Below are 24,946 nucleotides of genomic sequence, written 5' to 3'. Positions count from 1 at the left end.
AAGGCCCTTTGAAAACATGGCCCAGTACATACAGCAAATATACTATAATTAGGGCCCTACCAAATTCGCAGCCATGAAAAACACATCACGGATCATGAAATCTGGTCTCCCCCCGTGAAATCTGGTCTTTTGTGTGCTTTTACCCTTTACTATATAGATTTCACAGGGGAGACTAGTGTTTCCCAAACTGGGGGTCCTGACCCAAAAGGGCATTGCAGGGGGGCTGCAAGGTTATTTTAGTGGGGGGTCGCGGTATTGCCACTCTTACTTCTGCGCTGCCTTCAGAACTGGACGGCCAGAGAGCAGCGGCTGCTGATTGAGGGCCCAACTCTGCAGGCAGCAGCGCAGAAGTAAGGGTGGCAATACCATACCATGCCATCCTTACTTCTGTGCTGCTGCTGGCAGCAGCTCTACCTTCAGAGCTGGGCTCCTGGCCTGCAGCCGCTGCTCTCCAGCTGCCCAGCTCTGAAGACAGCGCCTCTGCCAGCAGCAGCGCAGAAGTAAGGGTAGCAGTACCGCAACCCTGCCTACAATACCCTTGCGACCACTTCACAGCTCCTCTTTGTGTCAGGATCCCTACAATTACAGCACTGTGAAATTTCAGATTTAAATAGCTGAAATCATGAAATTTACAATTTTAAAAATCTTATATCTGCAAAATTGACCCAAATGGACCATGAATTTGGTAGGGTCCTAACTCTAATGTATGAGTATTATTTATGTTTTCTGTACACAGACTCAGGTAGTCACAGCAGAGGCAGCACATACCTTTTTTGGCTTCTTGCACAATTGCTCCAAAGTTTTTTTATGATCCGGAAGTTTTGGCCACAAAACTGGCTTGATTCTGAAATGAGATACGTAGCAACAATAAAAGTATTCAAGAAGGGATTATGGCAACAGCCATAATCGAAGGCACTATATTAGTAGTGTTAGAGTAGCAATAACAGATTTTATATCATCATACTAGTTCTTGTCGACCATCTGGGTGTTTTGCATTATCCCGCATGAGATATTTGTTCTAAGACGGCCATTTCTGAACTCTTATTCCAACGGTGAAGGTAGAGGAAGGATGTGAGTGGTGTGGAATATATGTCTTATCCCACTGCCTCCGAATGATAACAATATTCTACTGTTATGTGGATAGAACGTTTCATCCACAATGTACTTCACAAACCATTGGCTAATTAACCCACAAAACACCATAGTAAGAGATAATTAGGTACATATTATTCGTATTTTCCAATAGGGATTGGAGGCAGAGAGCCTACTTTATCAATGTGACCATGAATTTTGGATGCCTCTTTTATGAGGTGTTTAACTTGTGACATCTAAGACCTGTTTTTCCAAAGATGCTCAGTTGCTGGAATTTCAGCTGAAGTTAATGAGAGCCACAGGTATGCAGCACCACAGAAAATCAGGCGCTCAAGTTGGGCACCAAGTTTGAGGCAACCAAAATTAGTGCCACTTTTGAACAGTTTGATCTACAAGCTCCAGCTTGACCACTTCTGTTGATTTCAACTGTGGCAATATATCATGAGAAGAGAGGTAATCTCACTGGTAACCAGCTCCCAAACCTGACTTGATAGGTCAGGGCTTTATAGGTTAAAACCTACACCATGATTTCCTCTCAGAAGCTTATTGGAAGCCAGGCCAGACCACAGAGTACTGGTCTAATGCGCTCCCATTACTCAATAAACAGCCTTCAGCATTTTGCACCAGCTTCAGCTTCTGAATGGTCCCAGGATGTAGACCATGTGACAGCAATCTAATCTTGAGGTGACAAAGGCACTAGGCAGTCTCCTTTTGCCTACCGCCTCTCTTGCCTTTCTCCCATTCTCAATTCTTCTATGATTTGTACATGTTCATGTTGCGGGAGAGGCCAGAGAATGGGGTGAGAATTGTTGGATAGTATAAAAGGATGAGATGGGATTGCCACAGTATGATTGGCTTAATACTCTTTTGATGAAAAGAGATTAAAATTACCTGGTTTTCCAAAACGTTAGGATCAGAACAAGCGTGACAAAGAGCAAAATGAAGCCCACAGTAGTTATAACCACAACCAGGTCAGTGCCTAACAAAAAAGTAAAGAATAAATACCATATTAGGTTTGTTTCTATATGCATTATTATTGTCCGCTATCATGACATACTCTTTTAAGAAAAAAACAACCTATTATTACTGGGGAATATTGACAAATTTTATACAGTTTGGAGTGATGTATTGATTTAACTGCCTTGTTTCTCCCATCTGTCTGAAGGTGGGAAAAGGTGGCTTTGCAGTCCCTTGATCCTTGACTAAACACCAGGCTAGTCTCCTAGTCCAGATTAGAATAGCCTGAGGGCTGTTCTAAACTGCATTGGCTGCCGATGGCCTCAGGGAAGCATCACCAGCTCATTGAGTTACGGGTCCATTGATTTATGCCTTGGCTGCCCTGGGGAATTTGAAGGTGGGGGTATAGCAACTTTTGCTTATCTGCCTTAGGGGTTGCACTGAGTATATCTCAGCCAAAACTGAGGATCAGACCCTTTGCCTGAGGACATATTTTCAACCTTCCGTATGTAGGTCACCGGTCTGTATCTGTCCCAGGTCCATAGTGATCAAAAACTTTGCTGTTGTACACAACTGAAATGTAGTTTGTGATTAAAATAAGGTAAATGCATGTTACAATTGGCAATATTAAAATGAATCCTTTTGTACTGCTCTAACTCTGCTATGGCTAAAATGTTTGATGCAAACTGCTCTTTATCTTCTGGAGGCTCAGAGTCATCCGCAAAATGGAATGAGCCAGATTCTCTGCCCCATTCTGTCCATATTGTGCCATGCTGTTAGTATAAACAGGATGCACTCTGGCCCTATTGCCGCTGCTTGGAATTCAGCTGGCTTTGGGGCCTCCCCAACAGGCTCAGAACTGGGGCAGCCAGCTCCTATGTCACCCTCTCTCCAGCCGCTGGTGCAGGGAATAGGCGGGGCATGTGAAGGGTGAAGAGGTGGCTGCAGTGTGCAGCACTCTGGCTATACTCAGCACGTGGATAATCCCTGGAGGACCATTGGCAGCTGGCACAGGCAGCAGAGCTGAGGCCAAGTAGAGAATCAGGAAGTCATTAGTAGCCCCTGATACTCTGCCTAGCCCCACACCTGATCTGCTGTACCAAGTGACTTGGTCAGGTTTTAGGCTTTTTGCAAACTTAAGAAAGTGGTTTCCCTTTGCTTACTTTTCTTTATGGGGTGTTCCGCTGCAATTTGGAAGTATTCGGAGGAGCTCCATTCACTCCAGATACCCTTGAAATAATCTCCATTGGGCTTTGATCGCACTTTCACTTCATAACTTGCACCCATCTGAAGGCTTTTGCCCAGTAATTTTACCCGAAGATATTGAGACTGTATTGTCTAAACAGAGAAAGAGCTGATTATTTTTTGTCAGAATGGAAAATTATATTTTTCAGATTCAGTAAGGGAATATATATATAAATCATGTTTGTAGAGAAGATTTTCAGACTCTGAAACCTTAGATATCTCATAGAGACAATTGCCCTGCTTTATATGTGAGTGCATCCCAGTAGCAGCCCAGGGAAATGCATATGCATAGGAGAGCCATACGCAATCAATTATTCACAGGGCAGAGCCTATTCCTGCAGATACTGCCCAGCCTGAGCATTTCCAAAGGGCAGGACAATAGGGCTGGAGGAATGGACTCTGCTCTTATATGACAAATTTTATTCAAAATGCTAGCTACTCAGAACATTCATACGTGAGGGATTTGAAGCTGCCTGGAATAATTGAGCTAGTAAACAGGAGCAGCAAACAGGGGAGTTTTGCGAGGGAGTTTAGAGAGAGAACGTGAAAGCCAGATACACCCAACATTCTCTAAACATAGACTAATGAACATCCTATTCCCCACCCACCCAAACCAACCAAACAAAAAAGCTGCAGAAGTAAAACGAATGCAGGCAGAAGTCCAGCAGCAGAGTGGGGGCTATTCAGTTTAATGCACAGAATGCAGCACGTACAATTACCTGCCTTGTGGGCAGGTGGTGTATGTGTGCATTCTGTGCAAGGAGCTCATGGCCCTCAGAGACCGAATACAGGCTCTTGAAACCAGAGTGGCTGAACTGGAGGATTAGGGAGACAGAGAGGTACACAGATGAGACTTTCTGGGACACAGTAGAGTGGTCCCACCCCCAGTAGACAGCCTCCGTGCTGTTGAGAAGGATGAAAGTCTCAGGGAAGGAGAACATCAAACTGAAGCAGAGGGAAATGATCCAATAGTTGGGACCCTCCTTCCAGATGATGCCATGGTATCCTTTCGCACTTAGGATACCTCTCTGGGGGAGGGAATCTCGGTTATTAGGAAGAGATGGGTAATAGTATGGCAGAGTTGGTCATTGGAAATATAGATAGATGGGTTTGCGATGACTGAGAGAACCACATGGTGAATTGCGGATCTCTCCGAGACAGACTTATGTGCAGTAATGGGGAGGAGCGAGTGGTCACAGTACACGTAGGTACTGTGGTGCAAGTAGAATTAATTTCTTATCAGTACGCTGCACTCATGGGAGGGACACAAAGGGGGAACACCAGCTAAACGGGGGGCATGTGACCTCCCCACATGACCCCCCATGTGACTCCACCCCACCCCGAGCCCGGGAGCCCTATGCTCTCCCCGTCCCCTCCCCATGACCCATCCCACATTACCTGGGGAGAGGGGCCTCTGTCCTCCTCCCGCTGCACCAGAGAATTCTGAACCGCAGGGCTCTGTGGAACCGCAGCGGTGAAAGGAGCAGAACGTGGGGCTCCTGGGCAGCTCCAGCCAGCAGCTCCTCCAGCGTAGCTGTACCGCCCCCAGCCCCACCCCCAGCCCTGTCCCCAACCTTTCCATGCAGCTGCATCTCCTGAGTCCTATCTGGGGTCTGTACGGGAGGAGGACAGGGCTGTGGGCGTGGCTGTGGGCGGTACAGCCACGCTGGAGGAGCTGCTGGTGTGGGGCCGCCCAGCAGCCCCACATTCTGGTCCTTTTGCTGTTGCTGTTCCTAGGAGAGCTAGCCCAGCGGCCCCACGTTCTGCTTTCCTGGGAACTGCAGTGGCAAAAGGAGCAGAATGTGGGGCCGCCAGGCAGTCCCACGCTGTCAGCTCCTCCAGCGCGGCTGTACCGCTCCCAGTCCTATCCTCTGGCGGGGCTGCTGTACAGATCCCAGACAGGACTCAGGAGACGCAGCTGCGTGGAAGGGCTGGGGGCGGGGCTGGGGGCGGTACTCCTCCTGTGTCTTTCCTGTGCAGAGTACCGGCTATAAATATCTTACTGGTACGGCGTACTGGACCGGACCGCCATACTTGCACCATTGCGTAGGTATCAGTGACATAGAGACAGGTAAGAGAGAGGTTGTGGAGGCCAAATTTTTATTACAAATATTTGCACTGTAAAATGATAAAGAAAAGAAATAGTATTTTTCAATTCACCTCATACAAGTACTGTAGTGCAATCTCTTTGTTGTGAAAGTGCAACTTACAAATATAGATTTTGTTTGTTGCATAACTGCACTCAAAAACAAAACAATGTAAAACTTTAGAGCCTACAAGTCCACTCAGTCCTACTTCTTGTTCAGCCAATCGCTAAGATGAACAAGTTTGTTTACATTTATGGGAGATAATGCTGCCCGCTTCTTATTTACAATGTCACCTGAAAGTGAGAACAGGCGTTAGCATGGCATTTTGGTAGCTGGCATTGCAAGGTATTTACATGCCAGATATGCTAAACATTCGTATGCCCCTTCATGCTTCAGCCACCATTCCAGAGGACATGCTTCCATGCTGATGACGCTCGTTAAAAAAAAAAAGTGTTAATTCAATTTGTGACTGAACTCCTTGGGGGACAATTGTATGTCTCCTGCTCTGTGTTTTACCCGCATTCTGCCATATATTTCATGTTTAAGAATCTGAAGTGCCTTCCAAAATCTTGTGACACCGGCTACAACAGTGCCATGTGAGCGCCTGTTCTCACTTCTTCACACAACGCACAGTAAACCTGTGGAACTTGTCACCGCGGATGCTGTGAAGGCCAAAAGTATAACTGGGTTTAAAAAAGAAATAGATAAGTTCATGGAGGACAGGTTCATCAGTGGTTATTAGCCAAGATGGTCAGAGATGCAACCCCATACTCTGGGTGATAATTGTCCTGTTCTGTTCACTCCCTTCGAAGCGTCTGGCATTGGCCACTGTTGGAAGACAGGATACTGGGCTAGATGGACCATTTGTCTGACCCAGTATGGCCATTCTTGTGTTCTTTTGTTCTTAATGTATGAATTCTACATGCTCTATGTTTGTCTGAGTATTGTAAAGATGTTTACTGTATGCATATATTAAGTTAATTCAATAGCTCGGTGGTCAGGAAACTATCCAGGATGCTAGATAATAGCCCAGCTTACTACTCCTCAGCGCACACCCAGGACTATTAGCTACGATACGATACCTTCGCCCCCTGGTGTGACCGGTTCAGAGACAGACGGCAGACAAAGAACTTTGGGGGGATGAATGGACAAGCCCTGAAGAACAAGGGTGAGAGGGGCAGAGCCTGCTGGGAAGAAGGCTGAATCCTAATCCTAAAAGTGGGGGTGTCTAGGATAAGCTAGGCCTACATAAGCTTTAGGTAAAGCAGATATGCATATACGTCTTTTGTTGTTTTAATCCTTTTGTCTTGTTATTCTGTGTTCCTATTGTCAAGAGTAAACAAAACTTTGTTTGAAGAAGGCTGATTTGGGTCACTGTGTTATCCATTGGTCACAGCTCCCAAAGGGAAGACTTGCAGGCCAGGAAACCCAGCCAAGCCTGGTGAGCTATCACAGTTGGCCCACAGGGGACTGTAGCCCAGGGCCTAGTCTGAGAGTCAGAGAATCACAGAATTCTGCCCCAGAATTAATTAATAATTAATAATAATAATAAATTAATAACCATATAATATAATAATATCTCCCTAATTCATGTATGCCTTTCATCACAAAATATCTCAAAGAGAGTTGTAACTTAGCAAGCCAATATTTAGCTATATTATCTACTGGTTTCAATGTATCAGTCTTGCTCCAAAGCTCTGGTTGCACTATATGCTTTTATACAAGTGCATACAAAAGAACCAGTGGATTAATAACTGTTTTCGGTTTCTCCCTGCAGCCCACTCTGTCAATTATTACCGATTCCTGCACTGGCTCAGCTGTGCTGCCCAACAGACTCAGAAGCTGTGCGGGACAGTAATGGGTTCCTGTATTCCCTTGGTTAGTCCAAATCACGATCTAGCCCACAGTAACTGTACACATTTAAATATGGTAATGAACAGCATACATCTAATGTTACCGATCTATTGATCTGTATATAAAATAAAAATAAAAACATCATGATCACAATTACTTAAATTTAGCACTGATGTCACACTTTCTATTTTCATTGCAATAAGCATTAATTAATTAATTAATTAAATAATTAATTAATCCAAGATGCCCCTGTGAAGGAGGTATTGGAAGTGGTCTAATGGATTCAGACTATTTTCAATCATTATCAGCCTGGAATGGATTTGAAATGGCGACCTAGAAGTGAAATGATCTAATAACAATTACTGCAGTTTCCCAAGTTTTCAGCTAAGGGACAATAGAAATGTACATTTTTTGCATATATTATTAGTACTTCTACTAACATAGACTTAAGCAATTAGTAAGAAAATCACTATACATTTTCACTTACTTCCCAAGTCCCATTTTCCTGCCGATAGGCTAGTTCGTGTATTAATTTGTCCTTTAGATATTTCTTCTTTGAATGCGGTGTCGTGTATTGAATAAAATACTCGTTTGCATCCTTTCGGAATGTGATATTTATGCCAAATGGAGTCTCGGGCTTAACTGTAAATGATGATAAGGGGAAAACAAGTCAACGTATCACACAGTGAACAGTAACCTTAATGTGTAACTATCTAATAAGTCAATATATTTATTTTAAAAAGACTTCAAAACAACTGCTAACAAGTTCTCACTTCCTCCAGGGAATCATCCTGGCACCTGGCTGGCCCAGCATTGCGGGAATGCAATGGTGAGCTTCATGTCAGCTTTGTACTTCCTTCCAGAGCTGTGCTGGGTGCTTCTCAGTTGTAGCTGAGAATCTGGCGTTGTAACTGGTGTTATGAGTAGAGATAATGCCCCATTGCACTGTAACATCGAATCATTGGAAAGTAACTTCAAAACACGTAACAGTCAAGTATGAGCTTTACCTGATCAATGTCATGAGATTGTGTCTCCTTGCCAGATTTTGAAATACCATATAATTTCAGTAAAGAATATGTCCTAATTTGCTATGCCTGTCTCTTCTGTTGTAAGTATAACTGTACTTGTGGCTTCTCTGTCCATTAGTGACAGGCTTGCAGTTATGCAGGCAATGTGGAAGTGACAAAGTATTCTAAAGTATAAGGTGAAAAAAATCTATATCTTTCCAGATCTAACCAGGGCTACTCAATCACAATGGGAAAGTTTTGACTCTTCGATCAAAATTTCTTTTGCTGATCTCAGAGCTTCAGTACTCTTTCTGGCCAATTTCCTTGTTATTGTTGGAATTAAAAATTATATGTTTTTTAATATGACTTTGATGGGAGCAGGATTGGAGCCAGTCCTGATCGTAGCCTGAGAAGCAGCAGTTTCTGTCCCAGCCTGGACATTGCTCAGACAGAATATTCGGTTCTTGCAATGATATCACTTGGGGCTTGTACTCACTAGAAAATGAGGTCATGTTAGTTAATATGACACCTCCAGTTGTGTAATAATATGACCTCATTCTCTAGTGAAGCCAAGAGGGGACAGACCTTAATTAGACTTAGCAGAAGCCCACTACTAAGCATGCTAAGAACTGCCTAATAAATTCTTAATTTTTAACTCTTTCCCCCCATAATTATCCGGGAGACTCTGTCAGTGTGGACTGGTCATATACCAAATTTGGAGATGTTCTCATGTAGCTGTTTTCATGGTATGGATGAGCATTAATATTTTTACAAGGGTTTTAGCAGAAAAAGTTATTCTCCACCCCACCCACACACACCATCCATAAAAGAAAAATTAGGAAAGGGAACTCTCTCAAACTATTCATAAACAATTTACCCCTGGGCTAAGGCCAAGCATGGAAAGTTTCAGACTCAAAGGAGAATATTTCAGAAAGATATGCAGGCACATGAATAATAGGGATATCTGACCACAATTTTACTTTAAACCCCTTAGCCTTCAGAAGAAAGTCTGACCTACCCATTATTTGCACAGTATCTTGAGGATTAAACACACTTAAGTGCTTTCTCATACACCGCTGTGCAGAGTGTGGCTTATAAAGCTGAACAGAATAGAATAGAAGTGAATTCAAGAATCAAGGGTCCTCACCTGAGAACACTCTGATAAGGTGCCCCAGATATTTAAGGGACTGTTAGCTTGAGTGAATCAACTAATCTTAATTGTACCAATGGCGCCTGGGGAAAGAGGCCGGTTTCTCAGGAAGCTAGGCTCCAAATCATTAGCGCTAAATATCATAACCTTGAATTGCATCTGGAACCAAACAGGAAGCCAATAGAGAATATGGAATACTATTGTAATGTGCTTCTGACTGCCAACTCCACTACAGTAGTTGGACTACTGCACTTTGCACTAGTTGGAGTCTCTAGGTGATCTCCAAGCACATCTGTACGTACAGTGCATTACAGAATTCCATGTGGAGGTGATAACGCAAGTATAACTGCAGGAAGGCAAGCATCCCAACTGGTTACTGTCATTGCACCAAACTCAGATGGAAGAAAGGCACTTGGTCACTGGAGCCACCCTGGACTGTAGGAGAAATTGATCATCCAACAACATCCCTAAACTGCATAACTTCTTGGCAAAGGAGGACAAACCTTTTCAGAGCAGCCTGTGCTATCCACAAGTCTCTCCAGTTATGGGGTAGATTAAAAGCAAAGTAGAATAGGCAAGCACCTAAGCCCCCTATTCTGAACGCAGCTCAATCATGTTTGGTTTTGGGGGGAGGGATTGGTAAGGACTAGCCACATATTTTCTGGGCTTAGGGCCACAAATTACCTTAGCTCACCATGTCTTGATCCCTCAACCAGCCATCATTTCCTCCATTTTATCTGGAGTGAATGTTGGTTTTTGCACCAATTTTTTCCCCAGTCATTTACACTTCTTAATACTGTGTAAAGCACTTGGCATCTTACCAATATGGGTTACTTCCACACTCCTGCAGTACGGTCTGTTTGACTCAAGGACCACACAAACATCCTTAGGCGAGAGGATTCCGTAGAAATATAAAAAGTATGTGCCTTCCTGTTTCTCCATAGTCGAACATATACGATTTTCAATGATGGTGCTGCTGTTAATTCAACATGACAGAGTTAGTTTCTTCTCAATCGTAATGAAAAAAATTCTTAAATATTTTCCCACTGATATTTGGGGTCAGATTTTCAGGTTCCAAGCACATCTAGGTCTATAGAGCAGAACACAAGCTCAATCCTCCAGGCCCCTACTAAGCCCTTAGTGAAGTGGTTGCAATCAAGCATCATTTCTTTGAAACCAAAGGGATAATACACAATAGTAAGTAATTTTGTAATATTGGTTTGAACAATCAGGCCCTACAATGGGGCTTTTAAAATTCATTCTTTGTTGTTTATTTTAATACAGCTAATAAAGATAACAAAGAAAAGAAAGGTCTCTAACCTCGAGTAGAGAACCATTATACAACAAGGTAGGTAAGAACCAAACTTCTTCATTATTAAGGGCAAAGAATAGTGTAACAAAGACAATTGTTAACTGGTTAAGGAGATTTGCCCGTGTAGTTATGTAATAATAATGCTATTTTTGTTATTCACCCCCAGTGTGGGGTTCATTATCAAGTAAAATCGTAAACTGATCTCCAGAATTATTCCCTTTTGGGATGAGGAAAGGGAGAAGCAGGAAAGAAAGAGGAGTGTTGAAAGAGGACCAAATTAAAACCTGAAAGGTAAGTGAAAGAGGAGAGCAGAGGAATGATAGGTCAGAGAGGGGGAAAGAGGGAAAAGAAAACAGAGGGAGAGAATGGGTGGAGGAGAATGGGAGGGGCTTAGGGCCGCAAGGGGACGGCAAAAACAAAAAGGTTGCATTAATGAGAAAGTTAATAGATTATTCCCATTTTTCCAAATTATATATCCATAAACTTATCTTGGTTGTTTCTATTGGAAAACTTGTTTTGTTCCACTGTCACCAGGCTGAACAAGTGAGAGTACCATTCTTTGATCGTTGGCACACTTGGGACTTACTTCTGTCAGTGTAGAATTAGACATTAGGCTATGATCAGAGTTCTACCCAACCAAAGTTTGTCAAAGGATTTCAATTTCCAAGATAGATTGGCCTGCCTTAAGATGGCATGGCCAGCCTGAAGTTCCATGTTGTTGGACAGAAAGAAATTGACCTAAATATTTATCTCTGTCCAAAAAATATGGATGACAGAGCAATCTCATAGTATGTGGAATAAATTACAGCCTGCTGCATTGCAGCACCAGCATTTGTCAGATTTGGCTGCACAGGACCTGAAAAATCTACATGGAGTCTAGTGCATCCTCCAAAAGATTTTCTGATGGATCAATCTTAATCCCAAATCCAGTGAGCAATGCTTTATGGTGGGTCTGATTTCACTGGATGTTGGTAAGGGAAATTGATAGCTCATGTTCCCATTGCTTTCTAATATTGCCACTGCTGATTGCCAATTTGCTTCATAGGTGGAAATACAGACTGGCCAGTGGCATAGGTAGGTAGTTTTACTTTTTCAGAAAGCCCTATGGGTTGGGGATCTGGTGTTGCAAAGGCAGGGAGGTCAAACTGGTGTCGTAGAGCATGTTTAAGTTGAAGCTGTTGCCATTCCTTCTTTGGGTCCAGTTGGGATTTCTCCCTAAGGTGAGGAAAGGGCATGAAGGAATCATTTTTAGTTACGTGGTTTATGTTCAAAATCCCTTTGTTAATCCAATCAGGCAATAGAATGCATCTACAGGCAATTAAAATTTTGGAGTTACCCCAAATTGAAGACTCTGAATGTCAGAAGGAATAGCATTTAAACTTAGAAGCAACCAGCTATCACACTTTCTTAAAGGCCAACATTGTGACAGATTCCTCCCTAAGGTCTTCCTCTAAATACAGCCATTGGTAGAATTTGGATAACTGTACATTAATATTTTTTTGATGGGTGAGTATCCAGCCTGACTTGAGTGAACTGAGGGGATTTTAGCTTTTAGTGAGTTCACTCCAAGTCTATGCACTAATAATTTCCCAGCGTTATTGCCTGATTTCCAGTATCTCTGTTTTAATCTAAACAAAGCAAATTCAGCCTGAGCTGCAGTTATTTTATTGGTTTCGTACCTGAGATTAGTCCTCTCTCGGAGTTTACCCGAAGAGGAGGAAATCAGCATAGCTGATGGTCTGCCTCCTTGAGATTTCCTCTGAAATTCATCAGCGTGGTATGTCTAGTTCTTTTTTTGTGGGAGGAGTAGGATATTATTCTGCTTCTTAAGTATGCCTTGAAACTATCCCACAAGATCACTTAGGAGACAAAGGTGTTCTCATTGGTTTCAAAGAAAAATTGTATTTCTTCCTTCACAAAGTTTTTAAATTGTGTGTCTACTAGTAAAGTGGTTAACTAGAGTTTAACCACCATCTTCTGACAGCCTGCAGCTTTTCAGGAGATGAGAGCTGCAATGGCAAAGGTGCATGATCAGAGATCATAATCACTTTTATTTCATTGTTAATAACAGAGCTCATCAAGCCACATGTTACCGAAAAATAGTCAATCTGTGAGTATGTGGAATGCAGAGGTGAGAAAAAGGTGTAGTCTCTACCTGTAGAATGCTGCAGTCTTCATATATTCTGTACACCCAGTTCTTCTATCTGGGCATCAATGGTCTGCCTAGCAGATAATTGGGATGGTTGGGGTCTACTCAATCTGTCCAAAAGCAAGTCTAATGCTTTATTGAAGTCTCCTTCTATAATCAATTTTTTTAGGGAGGAGTCAATTAATCTTGAAAATAATTGATTGAGAAAGGAGGGATCATCTTTGTTGGAGGCATATAGGATTGTATGTAACATCAGAAATACAAACTTCAACAAGTAAGGGTGTTCCTTCAGTGTCTTTTATGAGTTGGTAGGGTTTGTGTGTTCAGTTTTTCATTGAACAAGATTGACACCCCCAAGATCTGGTTGAGTAATTTCGAAAAACACCTTCACCAGTCCACACTTTCTAAAATCTTTTCAGCCTCAGACTCAGTGAGGTGGGTTTCCTGGAGGTTATATCAGCTTTCAACTTTCTTAAGCAAGACAAATATTTTTCTTTTTATAGGATTACCAAATCCTTTTATGTTTCAAGAAATACTTTTAACTATCTGAAGAAGTGAGGTTTTTACCCACGAAAGCTTATGCCCAAATAAATCTGTTAGTCTTTAAGGTGCCACCAGACTCCTTGTTGTTAAATTAGCCATAAGTACTCACAAAGGTAAGTATCCCAACAAACATCTTATGCCATACTCACTGAGACTGAAGGGTATAGGTAGGGTGAGGAGTTCAGTGTGAAGGGTATTTGGGGAGTTCATAAGGAGTTTAGAGGGGAAAGAGAAGCTAGAGTGGCAAGAGGTTAAGTGGATAAGAAAGAATTGAGAGAAGGTAGGACAAGGGGGCAGGGGGTGTAAGAAAAGGCAAAGGTATGAGAAAGCAGTGCTCTTGAGTCAGGGTAGGACAAAAGATCAGGAAGTTAGAGAAGGGGAAGCCCAAACCACCACGTCTCCTCTGCCCCAAGTTGAATGCAAAATACATCAATCTTCCCAACTACCCTCCCCTGCAAAAGGCAGGGATGGGGGAGAGGTGATGAACATTTCAGAGTACATTTGAATAGGGTTTCTGGGCTAAAATATACATATAACTATGCATCGGATGTTAGAGTCTAAGAGACAGATATCTGCTTGGGGATCCACTGGAAAAATATGCGAGGTGGGAAACAAGAAGAAACTATTGCACCATCTCTTCTAGACAAATGGGTCCACAATCTCAGTGTATGACCTTCCAATTGCCGGCTCTTTAAAGAGCCATAAGAATTGAAATATTTCCCTCATCCTTGGGTATGTCACCAAATATCAACACCCGTAATTTAAACTGAATACATTACTGGTATGCTGTTCTTAAAAACACTATGAGTAAGACGAAGAGACAGCAACCCTCCCCCACCCCTCCAAAAAAAAAAAAAACCTAACCATTATTCGAAATGGAGACAGAAGATTTGGATTGATAAATGACCAATCCCAATTTGAACAGTTTGTTAGGCAAATCAATCACCTAATTTGTCTGTTTAATTATATGGAGGCAATATCTTTTTCTGCTTCTGCCGGTTTGGAGTAGCCAAGGAGTTGGCCAGCCTGCTTGATTTTAAAAATAGCTGGGAAGGCTATAAAATAGGTCAGTCCTTTCTCCTTGACCATCTTCCTGGACATATTGAACAGGGCTCTTTGTTAACTTTGTTTAACTAAAGCTCAGCTGTAGTTGGGAAATATTATTTTATGTCCATTCCAACTCAGGTTTCCTTTTTCTCTGGCTTTTTAAAGGCTGGATTATTGCACATTGTATATTAGGAATTTGAATATAAATCCTATATTTGGCATTAGCTGAAGGTTTGGGGGCTAGGGAGTGGAGAGGTCTTTCTATGTTCAGCTCTGTATCAAGATATAAGGAAAGAATCTGAAGTAGGGTCTTAGACAATAATTCTATTGGCCTGCACTTTTCCACTTCCAGAGGGAGCCTGACCACCCTCAAATTATTTTTGCTGGACCAATCCTCCAGATCACTGATTCTATATTGTAGCCTTTGGATCAGATATTGTTGATCTTGTGATCGTAACAGAGTCCATATTGTCTTCTAAGATACATATTCTAGTTCTGCCCCCTTGTTCCTGGAGGTTAGCCTCTGCAAACTGACTTAGTCATGCTGCAGTCATGACTTTAATTTCAGGATTAATTTAATGCTCTGGTATTTTCCTAAGTAGGTTCTGCTCTTTAGATGTCTCCATTAGCCTTTTATAGACTTGATCTAGGCCTATTGGGGACAGGGCCGGTGCCACCGTTAAGGCAAACTAGGCGGTTGCCTAGGGCGCCAAGATTTGGGGGCGCCCAAAAGCGGTGCCCCCAATTTTTTTTTACAGCATTCCTGGGCTGGGCTGCCGGCAGCGCGCTGACACGTGCGGCTCAGACTCCCTCTCCGAGCGCAGCGGCCGCTCCACTTCTCCCGCCTCCCATCAACAAGATTAACCATCCAGAAACAAAAACAGTGGCCTTAGTTTAGTGGATCCTCCATGAATTTATCTAGTTCTTTTTTGAACCCTGTATTAGTCTTGGTCTTCACAACATCCTCTGGCAAGGAGTTCCACAGGTTCACTGTGCGTTGTGTGAAAAAATCCCTCCTTTTGTTTGTTTTAAACCTGCTGTTTATCTTTATTTATATGAACTTCAGTGAGACTCCTACTGGTTTCAATGTATCAGTCTTGCTCCAAAGCTCTGGTTGCACTATATGCTTTATACAAGTGCATACAAAAGAACCAGTGGATTAATAACTGTTTTCGGTTTCTCCCTGCAGCCCACTCTGTCAATTATTACCGATTCCTGCACTGGCTCAGCTGTGCTGCCCAACAGACTCAGAAGCTGTGCTGGACAGTAATGGGTTCCTGTATTCCCTTGGTTAGTCCAAATCACAATCTAGACAAAGGAGTCCCGCCTTGTGCCAAATATATAAAAGGGGAAACAGAACAAAGGGGTTGCCAGTCATGAGAATCCCCTAGTTACCACCTGAGCAGGAGCTAACAAGAACTGTACCAGGGGAAAGGATTGGTCCCAGACTAAGAAGGAATCTAGTCTGTGAAAGAAACTTATTGGAACATCTCTGAGGGTGAGATTTACCTGTATTCAGTTTCTTAATGTATTAGGCTTAGACTTGCGTGTTTTGTTTTATTTTGCTTGGTAACTTACTTTGGTCTGTCTGTTATTCCTTGAAACCACTTAAATTCTACTTTTATATTTAATAAAATCACTTTTGTTTATTAATTAACCCAGAGTAAATGATTAATACCTGGGGGAGCAAACAACTGTGCATCTCTCTCTATCAGTGTTATAGCGGTCGGACAATTTATGAGTTTACCCCGTATAAGCTTTATACAGAGTAAAAAGGATTTATTTGGGGTTTGGATCCCATTAGGAACTGGGTGCTGGAAATAGGGGATTTGCTGAGCAGTTTTTGGTTAAAGTCTGCAGCTTTGGGGGGCATGGACCAGACCTGGGTCTGTGTTGCAGCAGGCTAGTGTCTGGCTCAACAAGGCAGGGTTCTGGAATCCCAGGCTGGCAGGGCAAACAGGCTCAGAGGTAATTCCAGCATGTCAGGTGACAGCCTCAAGGAGGTCTCTGTGACCGAACCCGTCACAAGGAGAAAGAACTTGATCAAGCTACAGTATGAGATACAGTTCTGAAGCTACAAAATAATTTGGCAAACCAACAGTCTGATAGGTGTTGAAGGTCATGTCAGACGTCATTGGAAAATTATTTCCAGCAGACTCTTTGAAGTCATGCAGCATTAGTGATTATGTATGTAGGAAACAAGAAAATATAATGTACATTACTAGACTTTTCTTATTAATCAAATAAGTTAATGAACCTCCATTTTCTAAAATGATACCTTTTAATCTGATTATTTCCATGGATAGGAAACACCATGTCTCAATTTTTATTTCATTTCTCAGGAAAATAGAAAAATTCTAACAGATAAGAGAAAACAAGTAAAGCAACTATTAGAAGAATTGGATGCTGAAAAATCCCCTTCTTTTGCTGATTGTTACAATACTTTCAGTTTCAGGAAAAACAAGCCAAAGGATAAAGCAAAAGTAAACCACAGAACGAAAAGTCTGACAAAGTGTGCCTCAGTGACAAAAACAGGGTTGAAAATATTGCTATGGCCCCATCTCGAAGCAAAGTTCTCTGATTTCATTGATAACTGTGCACATTTTGTACAGAATATTTATTCTAGTGCATGTTTTCTGTGCATGGAGATGATTGGTTAATTTCTGTCTTGATTTAAATAATGGACACTTCCTCTTCACCCTCTTCAGTCTGTATAGCTGAATTTTACTAAGATACTTACAGTGACTCCCAATGAAGTCAGTTGCAATACTCTCATTCTGCATAATGACCAGGTAGACTCTGGCCCAGTGGGAGCAGGATCAGACCCATTATGTACATTACAAAGTTATTGGAGTGTTTTGTACAAATTCCTTTCAGCTGATTAATTTTCCTATTTGGAGTTTGGATTCTGGCTCACCAAACTCTTGATTTTTTCCAGAATATTGTATTCAAAACTGGTACAAAACTCAGAATCAGAACTTTTCCCAGTTCTTCCATCCATGCTTTCCAACCTGTGGCATATTGATTATTAGTATTCAGGAATTATAGTACCGTGATAGCTGACATAGTATGTAGCTTCTTACCATATTGTAAGGTTAATGTTAGTATTGTTAAGGTCCAACTCCGTAAAGTTGCATGTTAGGGAGTGACAGTCTTCCTTAATTTCCAGCTGGCTGAAACACTCAACATCAATGTTCTCTAATTCATCATCTAAGGAGAAATATACGGAATGTTAATGAAGCAAATGACTGTGTTTGTTTGAAATACAATTTAACAGTCTCATTATGAAACAGGCTCTTTTATTAGAAGTTGCTATAAAGGAGAAGCATCCAGTAGTCTAAGCCCAACATTTCAGTTTTATAAAATCATAGAAAGGGTTTTTCTTTTTCTTTTTTCTGGGTTTATTAAATGTCCTCTCTCTGCACAAAGGGTGAATTCCATCCATTTTGACACTCATACTCAAGGACACACAGGGTAGCTAGTGTATCAATTATAAAATGACATCATTCAGGAGCTAATATATTGGTTTAGCTAGGCCAGTCTTGGCTTTTATCATTAATTATAGTATAAAAGATGGAGTATTGATTTGATCTTGGAAGCCCTCTGTACATAGAACTCCCTTTGATGCATGCAATACACATGCAGTGTGATGTTATAGTATGTAGTGTTAATTTGCATGAATTTGAGATGGCCAAATTAGTCACAGGTAGCCAAATATTAATTGTAAGAACTACGTACAAACCTCATACCAAGAGAAAAATGGGAACTAATCCATTTTCAAAAACTGTCAGCATTTTCTAGAAATCATGATATTGTGGTTTTTGAAGGTGTTATATCTCATGACATGCTAGGCATAGTAAGAAATGTGCACGGAGCACCAGTAACAAACCAGGATTCCCAGAATATAGCATCAATCTCTAGACATAAATCTTAGATGGTAAGTTAGCTTGACGCATCCTAGACTGCATTTTTCACACAATAGCCCCATCCCTCAGTTTGGCAAGAATCAAAGTTACTCTTTGAGAAGTTTAGGACTGAAATAGAAGGGGAGTTTCTGGCCAAGACTTAAAGCTTGTATGTACTGGGGCTATTGGTATTGGTGTGTCAAATAAGCTAAGCACCTTATTACTCTGGTGCAGCACATCTACACCGGAGGATACACCAGCGTCATTACATTATTGTAGCTAAACAGGTCCAAATAGCAGTTGTCTAGACAGGCCCCAAATTGTCTGAGAACACTAATAGATTACAAGGGACCATTGTAATCACTAGTCTGATCTCCTGTATAGCCCAGGCCACAGGACTTCCTCAAAATAATGCCTACATCAAATCTTTTAGAAAAACATCCAATTTTGATTTTAAAATGGCCAGTGATGAAGAATTCACAATGACCCTGGGTAAATTGTTCCAATGGTTAATTACCCCCATGCCTTATTTCCAGTCTGAATTTGTCTAGCTTCAACTTCCAGCCCCTGGATCGTGTTATACCTTTCTCTGCTAGACCGAAGAGCCAATTATTAAATATTTATTCTCCATGTAGGTTCTTATAGACTGTGATTAAATGACCTTCTAACTTGTTCTTTGTTAAACTGAACAGATTGAGCTCCTTGAGTCTATCACTGTCATGTTTTCTATTTCTTTAATCCTTTCTAATCCTTCAATCGTTCCTGTGGCTCTTCGCGGAATCCTCTGTAATTTATCAACAGCCTGTCTTTGCACAATAGCTCATGCCCCCAAAACTTACGTGTAATGGAACTGATACTTGTGCTTTGCTGTCAGATTATTGACAAGAACTAGAAAATTAAGGTAGAATTTTAGAGGTCTCATTTCAAATCCCCTTACGCTGGCACAGGCGCTTGAGCGCTGCGGCACATTTTGACTGTGCCATCCGTTTCTGTCAAATGTCATACCATCAGGCTTTCAGGGAAATCTCAAACTTTGTCACATAATACTATTTCTTCAAAGTTTGCCTTGATGAGTCATAAAACAATTGCTGTTTGACTGGATGATGCGTGTTTCATATCCAAAGCTCTTGCATGTCAGATCAGGGATAGCAAAATAAACAAACTACTGAGAGAAATATTTCCACCCCAACTTCCACTCCAAGTTCAGCAGAACTGATAATGAAGGGTTAGATTGTGAATGGCACCAGGGCAGGTCCACCAGGGAAGAATGGAAGGAGCTTCCTCCCCTCAGCACCTCTGCACAGAAGCTAGCTGAAAAGTGGGTAAGAAGCAGCGGTACTGTTCTCTGTAATGGGCCCTGTGAGCATTAGCTGTCTGAAAGCCAGGCTGTATTAACTTCTGTTCCCTACTGCTTTCTGGGGATGGGAATGATGATATATGACGCACCATCCTCCAAGTCCCACCCTTGGCCCACCATCTTCTTTTAATATTTAAGGGAATTGGATGCTGGAGAAAGATGTAGGATTGATGCCCTTGGAGAAGGAAGTTCTCTTTTTATCCACCGAACAGGTACAGCCTGGGCGCAACGGTGCAAGCATCACTCCACTGCCCTGCCAATGTGCCTCAACTCTGAACTGGAGGGAGATGAGGTATTATTCATGGTTATTTATATTACACTAGTGCCCTAGAGGCCTCAATTTAAAGCCAGGGCCCCATTCTGCTAGACATGGTACACACATATCGTAAAAGACAGCTCCTGCTCCAAAGAGCTTACAGACTAAATGCCAAGCCCTCACAGGTGAATGAAAGAAACATGCAGACAGGAAGGAGATGGGCCAGGACAAGGTAACAATACTAACAGGATATTTTCTCATAGTCTAGCACTGCACCCAATTTGTAGGTGCAATTGGCCAATCAGTAGCAGTAATCATAATAATCATTCTCTATGTCCATTTCATTTTTGGCTCCTTTGCAGCTAAAAGGAGGGATAGCTCAGTGATTTGAAAATTGGCCTACTAAACCCAGGGTTGTCAGTTCAATCCTTGAGGGGACCATTTAGGGATCTGGGGCAAAAAAAAAAATAGTTGGGGATTGGTCCTGCTTGGAGCAGGGGGTTGGACTAGATGACCTCCTGAGGTCCCTTCCAACCCTGAGACTCTATTCTGTTGAAACTCCAAGGTTGTCATTTAGTGCCAATTGTAGTAGAAATATTTTTTGTTACATGGACACCTGGACCAAGACCATGACATTTATTTCACCTTGACTATTAAAGAGAGACAGCTTCCAATCAGTACTAGTCGAGAACTGGCTTTGGACTGGTTTAATAGAGGTGAAAGTCTATCACAATTCCTCTGAGCCATCTAGTCACATATAGAGACTCATGTCCTATATGACCAGAGACTATGCAGCACTCTTAAGACTTCTGATACAATTACTTACCTTGAGTTATTCATAATTCTGGTTACATATGGGTAACATTAAAATTGTTGTGAATTATTATTACTGTTTATTACTTATATAGTGACATTGTTTTGCATGGTTGTTTATATAAATTGCCTAGGGAGGTTGTGGAATCTCCATCTCTGGAGATATTTAAGAGTAGGTTAGATAAATGTCTATCAGGGATGATCTAGACAGTATTTGGTCCTGCCATGCGGGCAGGGGACTGGACTCGATGACCTCTCGAGGTCCCTTCCAGTCCTAGAATCTATGAATCTATGAATATGTAAATAAAGGCCATGTCATAATACGTATAAATCCATGGATTGTATCACATCAACAAGTAAGACTCTCAAATAAGAATCCTCTTGACGGCTGCTACAATTATCTGAAAAGTTGTATTTATTCAGTACCCATAAGAATGGGACTAAAGTGGCAGAAGTTGTAAATCAGAATCCATCCTGCTGTCCTAAAGATTGAATAATCTAAAGAAGATGAGCTTCTTTGTCTAGCATTTGAACTGTTGAATGTTTAAATAGTAAAGGGGTCCGTCAGATGTTAGACTAGCATTAAAGCAGGAGGGCAGCTGACTTGCAATGTCTGGCACTAGGGTGACCAGACAGCAAGTGTGAAAAATCGGGACGGGGGCAGGGGGTAATAGGAGCCTATACAAGAAAAAGACCCCAAACTCTGGACTGTCCCTATAAAATTGGGACATCTGGTCACCCTATCTGGCACTGAACTCCTGCACTGTGAATGCAACTTTTTTGAGTCATGAAAAGTATTTGTAACAGTAAAAAATGATCAGTTAAAATATTAGATTAGCAATTAGCATGATATGTGCTATTTAAAAGGAATTTTCATGTACCATATTCTAACAGCTTAAAATTAAATTTTGCTATCTGACAATCAACAATATACTTCTTTCCCTGTTGACTCCTGAACTTGCCAATCCTAACTCACACAAATAGCTCTTAATCATGGCCCCAGTGACCTCTACATGACTAATGATGTGAGTAAGGTCTGTTTACATCAGTAAAAATTTGCAGGATCATGACCGTTTCCCCTAGATCATAGGTAACTCAAACTTAACACCTAATCCTGATTTCATTTAAATCAGTGGGGAACTTTGACACTAATTTCAATAGGAGAAGAACTGGGCTCATAATCACTTACACTATAAACCCTTTAAGGCAGTTGTCTCTTTTCCGTGTTTGTACAGTACACAACACAATGTGGCCCCAATCCTGATAGAGGACTTTGGCACCACCACAATATAAATATTTGCAGAGACTTATTTACATTCTTAACTTTGTGTACTGATGTCCATAGGACTACTCACAGTACATACCCCTGATAACTGTATAGTCAATTGCTTGGCTACCTTCAGTCCATTAAGAAATATATTCAAGAGACGAAATGACCAATATCAGTCAGGTTTTTTGCTAAAAGCTAATATTAGAACGTACAGGAAGAAAGGCTCAGTAAGATACCAGTTTCTGGGAAGCCGTCTTGTGCAGCATTGTTAAATTCACCTTACACAGAAAGTGTGTTTCAGCTAAGAGTGTTTTTAGGATGATTTTACAAGTTACAAAACTCTTTACACATCACTTAAATCCAACCCACCAGTTTGTCCCAGCCCCTTAACCTGTTTTTCTGTGCCTCTCCTTTGTTTTGGATACTAGCATTCCAGGGACTGGTCCATGAAGGTACCTCCTCAGCTTATACCGTAGTAGAACATTGAAGTATTTTGCCGTTCACAAGTTCCTTATTTTCGCATGCCAAAGCTGACTTCAGCTTTGCCAAGTGTTACGGGATGCTTAGCATAGAACAGAATTATAAAAAGATATAGGTCAATTCAGGCCATGTAACTGCTAGAAATATAGATACAATATAATGTCATATTGATATTGTGGGCTTAATGCATATTAATATGTGTCATATCAATAATATATATTGGTTAAGCACAGGTGTAAATAGCTGCAGGATCAGGACCTTAAATTGCCATGGTGTTGTTGGCGTCTGATTGAATATCTGCTGTATTTAGAAGTTATCTTAAATTAAAATAGTTCTCATGTGAGCTGACCCCACCCTACAAACACTTACCCTGTGAGCAGGGCCATTGAAGTCAATGGGACACATGAGTAAGGGTTTTCAGGATCTGTTTCTGTTTCTAACCAGGGCCCAATCCTGTTCCCTTTGAAGTTGATGGCAAAGCGATTTTGACTGAAAGGGAGCAGGGTTAATAATATATGTCAGAGTTGAGTGGTCCCAGTGATTTCAGAGACATTGATTTCAATATATTTTTATTAATGTTGATGTCAATGGGACCACTCACCTGAATAAGGGATTGCAGGATCAGGTGCTGATCAGCTGCAAATTATGTAAATACAAGAAAATAGGGGGGAAACACATCATAAGTAGGTTTAAGTTCTGTAAACCAGTTTGTTCTTTATAGTCTTCTAACCAGTAAAACTGCCATGCACTTTGTTCTGGTGTAATAAATATATAATTCACTGCAGATGGGAAAAACAGAGGGAACTAATGGAGTTACATCTAAAAGTTAGCATAGATACACAGTAATTACCTCACCATTAAAAACAGAACCCATACTGCTACTCATCTAATAACAAAATGTTAGGAACCTAAATGACGGTAATTGAGAGAGACTAGTTTTATGTCAGTAGTCCTTATCTGCACAGTCCCACTGACGTTAATAGGATGACTCATATGAGTGAGGATTATTATTCATGTGAGTAAAGGTTTTCAGGACCAGGTCCTAGGCAATTTAAAGGATCTGAGTCTCAAGTTGTATGTCAGAAAAATATTCTCATTGATGGCAATGGGAAATTTTCCTGAATGTAGTGCAGAACTATGTACAAAATGTCTAAATTGAGTGGAGTATTTACAAATTTGATTATTTCTGCTGCAAAATACTTTTAACTGTCCAAGCAAAATAACTGAGTTTGTTGAACTAAGGTCATTATTACTGTCATGCCCCTGATGTCATTCGAGTGCCTTTATGATAAACACACATCAGTGATGTGCTGCAGGTAGCTCCTAGAAGCTCCTTGTTTAAATGCTGCCCCCTGGCCCCACCTCGCCGAAAGGGGGGATTAGAGAGCGTCCTTCGCATCATAGGGCCACTCCCTGCTCGAGATAACTTATCTCTGGGGCTCAAAAATAATCTTCTGAATAGGAAACTTTTTGCCTCTGGGGTGGAGCAGATTGGACGGTTTCTGGCACTTTAAAACATTTTTCCCTAAGAGGATTGTGAGAGCAGAATCAGTGCCTTATCCTTTTCATATGGCACTTTAATGTATTTGCAAAACATAATGGAATGAACTAATTCTTTACTTACCAGCCTTAAACAATCGTAATTCTTATACAAAGCTAACCATAATGAGAGAGGCTAAGTAGGCCCTATCCTGCATTCCTTGTGCACCCCACTCTTTCACTGGTTTTAATAGGAGTTTGAGGTGCACAAGGATGCAAGACTGGGCATAAGTATAGATAGATATCTGTGTAAATAATCCACCAGAATCACACAAATCCCATGCATAAAGAATATGAGAGAGGCAAAGCTAACGGCTAAAATGTTAACCCATTCTGTTTAACGGCTGCAGTTGCATGTAGTAGAAGTTTGGGGATCTCATTAAAATCACATTTTCAATTATTCTTGATCCTGAAGGCAAACGTGAAATGACTCACCAGACTCATCTTCTGAGGTAGAACCACTTTCTCCAGAAGTGGTGTGAAGAAGGAAAAAGAGTAAAATGCCAAACGCTGTGCTGGTCCGTGTCATTCTGAGCATATTTGGTGTGTGCGTGCCTGTGTGTGAGAGAGGAGCTCACTCAGTTGCTTTATACCCAGGGTGAAGTGTGAACCCACTGCTCTGATAAAGCAACCGCAGGCAGGGGGAAGTGTAAACACACTGAAAAGGATGACAAGCAGAGCGAGCCAGGAAGCCAGAGTGAAAATACTTATGGAACTTTTATTTTGAAAATGCCTCCCACTTCCAAACTAAGGGCTTAATCCAAAACTCACTGAAGTCAGTAAATAGACTCCCACTGACTTCAGTGTGATTTGGATCAGGCCCTAAAGGCCCAACCCGGTTCCTACTGAATCAACGGGATTTTTACTAGTGATTTTGGTGAGA

General features: G+C 41.5%; 1 protein-coding gene across 1 annotated transcript in view; it reads right to left on the bottom strand.

The window, feature by feature from the left end:
• The window catches only part of IL7R (interleukin 7 receptor), a 29,055-nt gene extending 4,448 nt beyond the window's left edge, over positions 1-24,607 (bottom strand). The window contains exons 1-7 of the mRNA XM_026649258.1: positions 24,499-24,607; positions 17,527-17,653; positions 10,214-10,368; positions 7,723-7,877; positions 3,213-3,387; positions 1,984-2,071; positions 769-844 (exon numbers count right to left, since the gene is read on the bottom strand). Of these exons, the coding sequence (XP_026505043.1) occupies positions 769-844; positions 1,984-2,071; positions 3,213-3,387; positions 7,723-7,877; positions 10,214-10,368; positions 17,527-17,653; positions 24,499-24,601 (879 nt within the window). The 5' untranslated portion in view covers positions 24,602-24,607. The remainder of the gene's footprint in view (positions 1-768; positions 845-1,983; positions 2,072-3,212; positions 3,388-7,722; positions 7,878-10,213; positions 10,369-17,526; positions 17,654-24,498) is intronic.
• Positions 24,608-24,946: the final 339 nt, after the last annotated feature.

This window comes from Terrapene carolina, unplaced genomic scaffold, assembly GCF_002925995.2.
Source record: "Terrapene carolina triunguis isolate 2854851 unplaced genomic scaffold, T_m_triunguis-2.0 Scaffold69, whole genome shotgun sequence".
Lineage (NCBI taxonomy): Eukaryota > Metazoa > Chordata > Testudines > Emydidae > Terrapene > Terrapene triunguis.
Note: the sequence above shows the minus strand (reverse complement) of the source record. Positions and strands in the feature narration are given on the sequence as shown.